The sequence below is a fragment of the Engystomops pustulosus genome, chromosome 8 (genome assembly GCF_040894005.1).
Source record: "Engystomops pustulosus chromosome 8, aEngPut4.maternal, whole genome shotgun sequence".
Lineage (NCBI taxonomy): Eukaryota > Metazoa > Chordata > Amphibia > Anura > Leptodactylidae > Engystomops > Engystomops pustulosus.
The window spans coordinates 16,716,061-16,727,288 of record NC_092418.1 but is presented as its reverse complement, the minus strand read 5'-3'; the positions used below and the strand labels follow the sequence as shown (position 1 = coordinate 16,727,288).

Below are 11,228 nucleotides of genomic sequence, written 5' to 3'. Positions count from 1 at the left end.
GCATGTAATGTAATAGGTCTGTATGGCATGTAATGTAATAGGTCTGTATGACATGTAACGTAATAGGTCTGTATGGCATGTAATGTAATAGGTCTGTATGGCATGTAATGTAATAGGTCTGTATGACATGTAATGTAATAGGTCTGTATGACATGTAATGTAATAGGTCTGTATGACATGTAATGTAATAGGTCTGTATGACATGTAACGTAATAGGTCTGTATGGCATGTAATGTAATAGGTCTGTATGACATGTAATGTAATAGGTCTGTATGGCATGTAATGTAATAGGTCTGTATGACATGTAATGTAATAGGTCTGTATGGCATGTAATGTAATAGGTCTGTATGGCATGTAATGTAATAGGTCTGTATGACATGTAATGTAATAGGTCTGTATGGCATGTAATGTAATAGGTCTGTATGACATGTAATGTAATAGGTCTGTATGGCATGTAATGTAATAGGTCTGTATGACATGTAATGTAATAGGTCTGTATGACATGTAATGTAATAGGTCTGTATGACATGTAATGTAATAGGTCTGTATGACATGTAATGTAATAGGTCTGTATGACATGTAATGTAATAGGTCTGTATGGCATGTAATGTAATAGGTCTGTATGGCATGTAATGTAATAGGTCTGTATGGCATGTAATGTAATAGGTCTGTATGGCATGTAATGTAATAGGTCTGTATGGCATGTAATGTAATAGGTCTGTATGGCATGTAATGTAATAGGTCTGTATGACATGTAATGTAATAGGTCTGTATGGCATGTAATGTAATAGGTCTGTATGACATGTACTGTAATAGGTCTGTATGACATGTAATGTAATAGGTCTGTATGACATGTAATGTAATAGGTCTGTATGACATGTACTCTGTGCTTAGTCTGACTGGCAGGAGAGGAAATGATTGTGGGATAGTAGATGGCAGTAATTTCCATGCCCGGGTGCTGCGCCATGGACAGTCTCCCAGTAACCCTTGCAGGATCAGATAAGCCTCTATCTCTATATTACACGTCACTCACACTCCTGACAGAAATGCTAATAATGTCCGATTTTCAGATTTCAGTCCTTGGCAGTGAAGGAAAGGTCACCCAGAGCCGGGAGGGTGGCACGATGCCATGACAAAGATGGATAGATCTGGCAGAGAGAAAAGTAGAACTCTCAACAATACAACTTTATTAACTTACCTCGTATAGCTGTAGGTATAGACGATCAGGACGCCAGGGCACCAAGGGCTTCTTAAATGGCATCCATGTCCCAGGAGCTGGGAGTCTAGACGCCCCTTCTGTGAGCAGCATAAATCTCACTCCTCTGGTTGTGTTACAAAGTTTCGTTATGTAGAATTCTGTTATCAAGAGTTTGATCAACCCTCTAATACTTTGCTGTGTCTCCTGGATCTGCTCTTTACATGACCCTTTTATAGATCCCAATCCACTGATTCCGGCGCAGTTGGAATTTTTTCTCTAGCACACTCCGTTCCCGAGCAATCAACTACTTAGCGGGGGCAGAAAGTCTGGCTCCGCCCACCTGAGAGTAGTCACCCAAGTTAGCGCATTGGGGGGTGCAAAATTATAGGTAGTGATTTCTCGTGGATAGTGGGGGCTAGAGAAATAATTCTAACTGCGCTGAAATCAGTGGAGTGTCCTCTATTAAAGGAGGCAAAGAATTGTTGTTGGTAAAGATAGAGGAAGGTCCCCTTTAAGCAACTTGATTCTCTTAGTGCTTTGTACTTGCACCTGGCACTTAGTATATGTGATTTTCATGTGTACGTCCCTCTCGTTATACACTTGTATCCTGTAGAGATGCATCAGATATTGGTGAATCAGCTTGACCGTCTCTTCCCGTTGTCTAGAGGCTTTTGTGTATCACAAAACCAAGAATACATGCATGTAAGGGGAGGGTAATTACACAGACGGGTGCCACTTTATGCCACGTCGCCTCTTCAGGGCTATAATTACCTTTACCATCGACATAAACAAGTTGTAACCCTTTCTTTGCTGGATAACAAAAGGAATGAAATGTAAATGATCTCATCTTATTAGAAATTACTGCTTTGCTCATCCTGAGCCTCCTGGTTCATGAATAGAATTCCACAAATGACTGAGACTGTGAAAGACTGGGATGGCAGTGGCCTTGGTGCTTGTCATGGACTGACGTGACCCCAGGAACCCATTACTAAAGGCGAGCGGGGCGTTGTGATGCGCCCCCCCCCCCCAAACCATTATTCTGGCTATGTAGATCACAGAATGGATATCAAATACGATTTCTCGCGTCGTCCAATTCATCATATTTCTTTTATTTCCATATAAAATGAGAAGCGGATCGATCAATCATCACCCCGTAAGACAAAAGGCGCACAGTCCTGCCTGCCGCCCACGCTTCACCCGTCCATTGTTACGCTATGTTATAATGTGGCATAGAGAATAATACAGAGATGGCGGCGTTACCGTGCGACACCTGCGGTGCCCGTGTGCGGATGTCACAGGTCCTGTAAGAACTGCAATATAATTGCAAAATAAGGTCCTTCATATTGACACAATATATAAATGGCGCTCCGCCTACATTCATAGACCGCAGGGGGTAACATGTACATTGTGTAACCTGCTCTGCAGAGAGGACAAGCACGGATTCTGTCCCAGGGAGAGGGGAACCAACATTTGGACACATCTACTGTATACATATTGACTGCAGACAGTGTGATGTATTGTCCCTGGAGAAATGTGTAATCAGACCTTTGTTTGTGCTGTTAGTAGCAGCAGGACTGTGATATATGGATGTATATTCTAGGATTGTAGCACTGGGGGTGTGTCCTCACACTGCTGTGCTCTGTGCCCTCTGCAGCCAGTTTTTGGTATTGTCCCTGGAGAGATGTGTAATCATAGCTTTCTGTATGTTGTTTTAGCAGCAGCACTGTGATATTTGGATTTATATGCCAGGATTGTACTGAGGGCATGTCCTCACACTGCTGTGCTCTGGGCTCTCTATAGACAGTAGACAATGTTACTTATTGCCCAGGCTGTACAGTTCAGGATTGTGTAACCGCCCACACAACCCTTCCTCTTTGCCCTGTCTCCTGGTTGATTACTACAGTAATACACTAAGAGCAAGGGGGGACTATAGAGCAGCACAGTGCAGAAAGTTCATTGCACAGCAGTGTGAGGACATGACCCCAGTGCACTTGCAGAAGCTACAATCCTGGAATATAAATCCATTTTCACAGTCCTGCTGCTACTAACAACATACACAAAGGTCTGATTACACATCTCTCCAGGTACCATGCATAACACTGGCTGTAGAGAGCACAGCTGTGTGATCCTAGGCAATAAATCAATTCTTAACAGTCCTGCTGCTACTAACAACATAAACAAATGTCCATATTGTATTAGAGCTGATTAAAGAGGTGCCTAGTGCCGATCTTCTCAACAATAATCTACGAAGGGTCTATCCTGTGGATAGTTGATTGGTCGTATCCATCCATCTGACTCCCTTAGGGCACATAAAGGGGTATGTTCATCCCATAAAGTGGGATCAATTCAGCCATTGTGTAGGTCATGTGACCTTGTAACCCCAAGACTAAAGTATTGGTGTATTCTTCCCATAGCAGCTGGCATCCCAAATTTGCAGGAAACTGGAGCTGGCCCTGATTTGGCCCCACAAACATCAGACCCCATCTTAGTTGCTGACCTCATCGGGGACAGGATACAGCAGAAGTCAACAGTAGCAGCATGATTTTGGCTCTGGAGAACCAGGATATAACATGTTCCCCTCATTGGAGTTGTAGTCCTCGAAAACTGGTGGGGTGGGGTGTGTTGTCTCCGAGCAGCTTAGTACATTCACGGGACGGAAACCGACAGCGAGATGTAGTTGTCTATGTTGTTGGAGTACATCATGCTTAAGGAGGTCTCTTGAGTTGGAACGGAGCATATCCTGACGGAGGGGCTGACCTCGCTGGTGGCGTGCCGCTCACCCCTCCTCTGCTGCTGCCCCGGACACACCGCCTTGATCAGATGCCTCTTGAAGGTATCACTTAGGACAATGTAGATGAAGGGGTTTATACAACTGTTGGCGTAGCCAAGACTGATGGCCACATTGTAGGCGTAGAGGAATATGGTGGTGGGATGTTCAACCTTGAGGTGCACCAGCTGGAGGATGTAATATGGAGCCCAACATATGAAGAAGGCGGAGCAGATAGTCACCGATGTTCTCGTGATCTTCTTGGACCTGGCTCTGAAGTTCCTTTGGGGTAGAGGGACCACCACACACGAGATGTGCTTCTGGATCTTGACGTAGACCACACAGATGACGAGTAGAGGGATGACGAAGGCCAAGAAGAACTGGTAGAGCGTGTACCAATAAATATCTATGGACAGGTTGGGCAGGATGATGCCACAACCAGCGTTGCCGTCCGGGAGCTCGATGAGTTGAGTGTACATGAAGACCGGGATGATGGTGATCAGAGAGCAGAGACACAACAGGAGGATGACCATGGCTGCCGCACAGGTTGTCCTCACGTAAGAAGAGCGGATGGGGTGGACAGTGGCGAGGTACCGGTCCACAGACATGGCCGTGAGGATGTAGGTGCTGGCAAACTGGCTGTTGGCATCCAAAGCGGTGATGATGGTGCACATGGTGGCCCCAAAGTGCCAGACACCATTGCCCAATAACTGGTGGATCAGAAAAGGCATTCCCAGTAAGAAGAGGAGGTCGGTCACCGAGAGGCTCACGATGAAGATGTCCGCTATGTTGTGGTTTCCCTTCGGTTTCTTGGTCAGGGTGTAGATGACAATGCAGTTACCGATGGTGCCCACCAGACATATGATTCCAAAAATCACAGGAAGGACAATGCTGTCATGGTCCTGTCTTCTACTGAACACTGCAGAGAGAGAGAGAGAGACGGCAAATCAGAATCAGCCTCATAACTAAACGTTACAGGGTTTACAGAGCTGAATCGCAGGATGTGGGTGTGGCTACAGTATGATGTCACAATACAAAGATAATACACACAGTGATGTCACAGTACAGGAATAATACACACGGTGATGTCACAGTACAGGGAATACTACACACAGTGATGTCACTGTACAGGGAATACTACACACAGTGATGTCACAGTACAGGGAATACTACACACAGTGATGTCACAGTACAGGGATAATACACACAGTGATGTCACAGTACAGGGATAATACACACAGTGATGTCACAGTACAGGGATAATACACACAGCGATGTCACAGTACAGGGATAATACACACAGTGATGTCACAGTACAGGAATAATACAAACGGTGATGTCACAGTACAGGGATAATACACAGAGCGATGTCACAGTACAGGGATAATACACACAGCGATGTCACAGTACAGGGATAATACACACAGTGATGTCACAGTACAGGGATAATACACAGTGATGTCACAGTACAGAGATAATACACACAGTGATGTCACAGTACAGGGATAATACACAGTGATGTCACAGTACAGAGATAATACACACAGTGATGTCACAGTACAGGGATAATACGCACAGTGATGTCACAGTACAGGGATAATACGCACAGAGACGTCACAGTACAGGGATAATACACACAGACGTCACAGTACAGGGATAATACACACAGAGACGTCACAGTACAGGGATAATACACAGAGCGACGTCACAGTACAGGGATAATACACAGAGCGACGTCACAGTACAGGGATAATACACAGAGCGACGTCACAGTACAGGGATAATACACAGAGCGACGTCACAGTACAGGGATAATACACAGAGCGACGTCACAGTACAGGGATAATACACAGAGCGACGTCACAGTACAGGGATAATACACAGTGATGTCACAGTACAGAGATACAGAGATAATACACACAGTGATGTCACAGTACAGAGATAATACGCACAGTGATGTCACAGTACAGAGATAATACACAGTGATGTCACAGTACAGGGATAATACGCACAGTGATGTCACAGTACAGGGATAATACGCACAGTGATGTCACAGTACAGGGATAATACGCACAGTGATGTCACAGTACAGGGATAATACGCACAGTGATGTCACAGTACAGGGATAATACACACAGTGATGTCACAGTACAGGGATAATACGCACAGAGACGTCACAGTACAGGGATAATACACACAGACGTCACAGTACAGGGAGAATACACACAGCGATGTCACAGTACAGGGATAATACACACAGAGACGTCACAGTACAGGGATAATACACAGAGCGACGTCACAGTACAGGGATAATACACAGAGCGACGTCACAGTACAGGGATAATACACACAGTGATGTCACAGTACAGGGCATAATACACACAGTGATGTCACAGTACAGGGATAATACACACAGTGATGTCACAGTACAGGAATAATACAATACACACAGTGATGTCACAGTACAGGGCATAATACACACAGTGATGTCACAGTACAGGGATATTAAACTCCTTATTAGCTTTTGAACCAGGAAGCCAGTTAGATACCAGTGACCCCACTCAACTCCCACCCATAATTACTGCTGTATCTCCTTCTCTCCCATCACTTCTCACACTGCAGGGAGACAGATAATATTCCCTGTTATGTCCTCTAATTACCTCCTTAATGATATTACACACAGACATGTGAATAGACACCGGCTCGGAGTCTACCAGGAGCCTGTATACAATGACTACTATAATAAGGTCACACGTCACAGAGAGACAGCGACATCTGTGCCCTGCTGTACACAACAGAACATAGGACCTGCAGACATTAGTACAGGGTTATGCTACAGTCTGATGTACATGAGTCTGGTTACACTGATGTAACTTAGGATAAGTAATGTCATCATACCTCCCAACATTTGTGAAAGGGAAAGAGGGACAAAATGGCGGCGTGCCGCGGCGATCCCCCTAAGCCACACCCCCAATCACTCCCTGGCCACGCCCCAAATGTTAACCATATTATAATAATAAAAATGATCTCAATAAAAAAAAAAAAATATTATCCTCATTGAGATTAGAACCCAGAACCTGCAGTGTCCATGTACAATAATGACACAGTGCCCCAACCCACTGAGCTATAATCTCAGCAATTAACAAGGTGTAGAATTTTGGTAACTAAGAACTATGACTACTGTTACACTGTGACACAGATTTACTGCCTTGGTATATAGAGAGGGATCTTCTCAGAGATTATTGTAATTATTGAGACTATTATTATTATAATTATGGAGATTATTATTATTATTTTTACCATTATTAATAATCATCTCCATAATAATAAAAATAAAATTTATAATAATAATAATAGTCTCAATAATAACCTCTGAGAAGATCCCTCTCTATATATCAGTGCATTAGTCTGTGTCACAGTGTAACACTGGCAGATAACACTTCTTAGTTACCAGAAATCCTCAGCTCTGTATCACTGGGCTTATAGCTCAGTTAGTTAAGCTCCTGTCTATGGTGCAGAGGGTCCCAGGTTCGAATCTCAGCCTGGGCAAAACTTTATTTAATTTAATTATATAAAGAGCTTGTGTCTGGGGAAGCCCTGGAGACCATATATGGACAGATACTGATCAGACCTGATAACGTGGTCCCTGCTCTCCGCTAAGCCCGACACTTCTCTGAAAAGGATTCCCTGCCCGATGTCTGTAGAAGCCATTCTGTACTGTGAGTTCAGGCTTTCAAACTATTTACTATGCGGACACAGCGCCGGGACACAGCGGGACCTGGGGGGAGAATCCGTGACAATCTCATTGCTGCCCGTGACGCGGGGCAGAGGTAAAAAAAAACGGGAAAGTCCCGTCAAAATCGGGACGGTTGGGAGCTTTGATGTCATGTATGTACACAGTGACTGCACCAGCAGCAGAATAGTGAGTGCAGCTCTGGAGGCGGTTACCTCGGTTACCTCGTTAGAGGAGGGTGTGGCTGTGTGTGAAGCTGCTCTGTGCTTGTGCTCCTGAGCTCCTGGAGGATCCATCTACCTACCCAGGGCCTGCTCTCTCCTCTCCCAGGGAGGGAGTTGGGTTCCTGGGGATGAGCGAGGGAGCCGACTCCCAGGCTCCTGCTTCCCGGTCTAGGCCGGCGGGAGGCAGGAGAGGACAGCAACCGGCCAGCGCGATGGAGGACTCAGGGGTGAGACGGTCCACCAGGAGTCGCAGCAGTGTGACTCCCACCCCCCCTGAGTCTAATGTGAAGCAACACCCTAAGAACCTGGATGTGGGTGCGGGTGAGAGCGGTCCTTCCGGGGCTGGAGCCATGAAGCGGAGTGCTCACAGAGGTAAGGCTGACCATGCGGGGGGAGGCTGGGCGGTGCAGGGGCCCCGGGAGTCTTTGTCCACCTATGCCTCCCGGGTCCAGAGCCACCTCTGTGAGTATGAAGAGGCGACTAAGACCATCAGGAGGCTCCGGGAGGAGCTGCGATGTGCCCGCGCCAGGGCGAACACAGCGCAAAAAAAACGGAAAACAGAAATTTATTGTGAAATTAACAAACTTAAAGCTGACATTGATAAGCTGATGAAGAGAAAGAACTTTATTTGTAATAACAGCGGTCCATTTAAAGAAAAACTTTTAAATGATGAGAGATTTTCAGAAATGGCTGATACCAGAGAGCAAAGGCTGAAGGGGTTGCAGCCTGCAAGCCAGGTGGAGGAGGAGGATGATGATGATGATAACGAGCAGCAGTTCCCACCTGGCGGCCTGCAGGAAGATCAGCAGGCCTCGTGCAGTGCGCCCCCTGCAGGACAGCCAGCAGTAACACCTCGCTCGGGGGAGGACAGTGACACCGGCAGCCAGGGAGGGGCGCTCATGGCGGAGATCCGGCTGCTTGAGTCCCCAGTGCGCATGGAGAACTTTTCTTTTGGTGACGAACTCCCAGAGGAAGCCACTGGGGGGAGCAGCCGGAGGAAGAGTAAGAAGACCAGGCCAAAGCAGCAAGAAGAGGTACGTTTCATCTTTACCCCCCTCCCTGTAAACCCCCCCGGGCAAAGCGCAGGGTCAGCTCACTGTGCAAGCCCTGCTACCCAAACCCCCCCGAGTTCTGCAGTGGACCCGGTGCAAAGGTGCAGGGAGATTACAGGTGTGACATCTGATGTGGCGATGGGCTCCGTCTCTGTTTGTGGTAACAGTGGGGGAGCAGAGGAGGCATCGGCCGCAAGGCCGGACAGTCAGGGCGGCTCGGCAGTGGCGATAACATCAAAATCCAGTGCTGCGGTGCGTCCCCCGCTGGGAGGGGGGGATAGCCCGGCACTGGTGGCAGCTTCCGGTGCCTCGGCGCCTCTTCATGCTGTTGCCGCTGATCACTTGGTTATGGGGCGGCGGCAGTGTGGAGGGGTCGCTGAGGCTGAGGGCTCCGGACCTCCCAGACAAAAAGTGTTATTCTGTGTTGGTGTTGGGGATAATGTGAATTCTACGGAAATTGGAGATCAGCGGCGCCTCACACCGGCTAAAGAACAGCGGCGAATGTTACCAAGCCCTAGGAGAAGTAAAATAACATCTGCTACCGATGATGCGGAGGGCACAGGTGTGACAAGAGTTGTGGTCCCCTCTGGGCGATGCTCTGCGGGGGGATCCCCGTCCCTTGTGCCTGAAGATGCGGAGGTGGTCATGTCCCCTGATGTTGTTGCTGGTCCAGCCAGTGTGAGTGGAGTCAGTAATGTTGTGGTGGATAATGTGAATGGTGTGAGTGGTGGAGAACCGTTACCAGTTATGGGGGTGAGTGATGGAGTGACTGGGGGTGTGAATGGTGGAGAATCTTTTCCAGCTTTGGGGGTGGGTGATGGAGTGACTGGGGGTGTGAGTGGCGCGGCTGAGTGTAACATGCAGGTGGGTAGTGTTAATGTGATGGGTGCAGGGGTTGGTCCGGTTGCTCCCCCAGTGGCGGCCCCCGTTAAGAGCTATGCCAGTGTCGCTGCTGGGGGAAGTAGGGGTCCATCATCCTCGTCTCTGGGCTCTGGGGACGGCTTTTTGCAACGGCGCCTCCTGCAGGCCTTACAGAAGGGAGAAAGGACGATCAATGTAGCGGGGCAGGAGGTTGATTTGTCGTTTTGGATAGAGAGGCACGGCCTGTCTGCCTTCCGAGAGCAAAGAGGCAGGGAGACACCATGGTCGCTCCCGACAACCGGGCCGGGTGCTAACCGTAGGAATGTGGTCCGTCTTCGGTGGCATGGCAGTGATGTGTGTCCCCCTCGGGCACGGGTAGTTGAGCTGCTGCTGAAGATGGACTTCAAGGCGGCTGACATCTTTGCCTTGATCCATCCCTATGGTACATCTGAGTTTGATGTCAGCTTTGTTCGGCCGGAGGGGCTTGAGCTCTTCTGGTCCAACTATGAGCTGAGATACAACGAGCCCGAGTGGCGGGACTTTGCTGTGCAAGCAGTGTCCCGCCAGAGCGAACTCAAGAAAGTGACTGTTCTTACCCGTAACGAATCACTATCTTGCTTTGACATCATGACCTGGATGAATCGTTATGGAGAGGTACTGGGAGTACCCGAGAAAAATCGAGACGAGTTTGGTATCTGGTCAGGGGCCTGGACCTTCATGGTAAAGTTGAGGCGTTCAGGTAACTCAGTCGCCCACATCCCTTCATCAGCCTTCCTGGGGAGGGATCGGATCCTGATCTTCTACCGGGGGCAGCCTAAGCTGTGTCACAGGTGCGGTGACCCCACACATTTCAGCGCAAACTGCACCGTGCAGAAGTGTGCGTTGTGTGGGGGTGTCGGCCATCTCGCTGCATCCTGTACAGGGCAGATTAGGTGTAACCTGTGTGGTGATCTCGGTCACCCGTACAGTCGTTGTCCTCTTTCCTTCGCTAATGCGGGCTCAGCCTCAGCGGATGAAAGCCATGAGGCTGAATCTGCTGGGGAGGGGACTAGCAGAGGCGGAGGAATGGAGGGGCCAGGGAAGAAAGACAGGAAAAAGACGCCTGCCCAGCTAAGGCGTCTAGAGAAGCGTCAACAGGAGAGAGAGCGGGGGGAGTCTCGGGCTGCTGGGACAACCTCTGGCGCTGTCCTGGAGACCACACCTGTCGCTGAGGCCCCAGGGGATGATGTACTGGATGAGGAGGTCAGGAGGATCGAGAGAGAGGAAGGTGCCACGTCCTCAGACTCCTCCCATTATGAGAGTATGGACGAGGATAATAGGGCGTGGCTAGAGGAAAAGCGTAAGCGTGGCGCCAAAAAGAAGAAAAAGGGTAAAAAGAAGGGAGGTGTAAGAT

General features: G+C 48.2%; 1 protein-coding gene across 1 annotated transcript in view; it reads right to left on the bottom strand.

The window, feature by feature from the left end:
• Positions 1 to 2,299: 2,299 nt before the first annotated feature.
• Positions 2,300 to 11,228, bottom strand: part of LOC140074764 (melanin-concentrating hormone receptor 1-like) — a 30,791-nt gene continuing 21,862 nt past the window's right edge. The window contains exon 3 of the mRNA XM_072119924.1: positions 2,300 to 4,884. Within this exon, the coding sequence (XP_071976025.1) occupies positions 3,845 to 4,884 (1,040 nt within the window). The 3' untranslated portion in view covers positions 2,300 to 3,844. The remainder of the gene's footprint in view (positions 4,885 to 11,228) is intronic.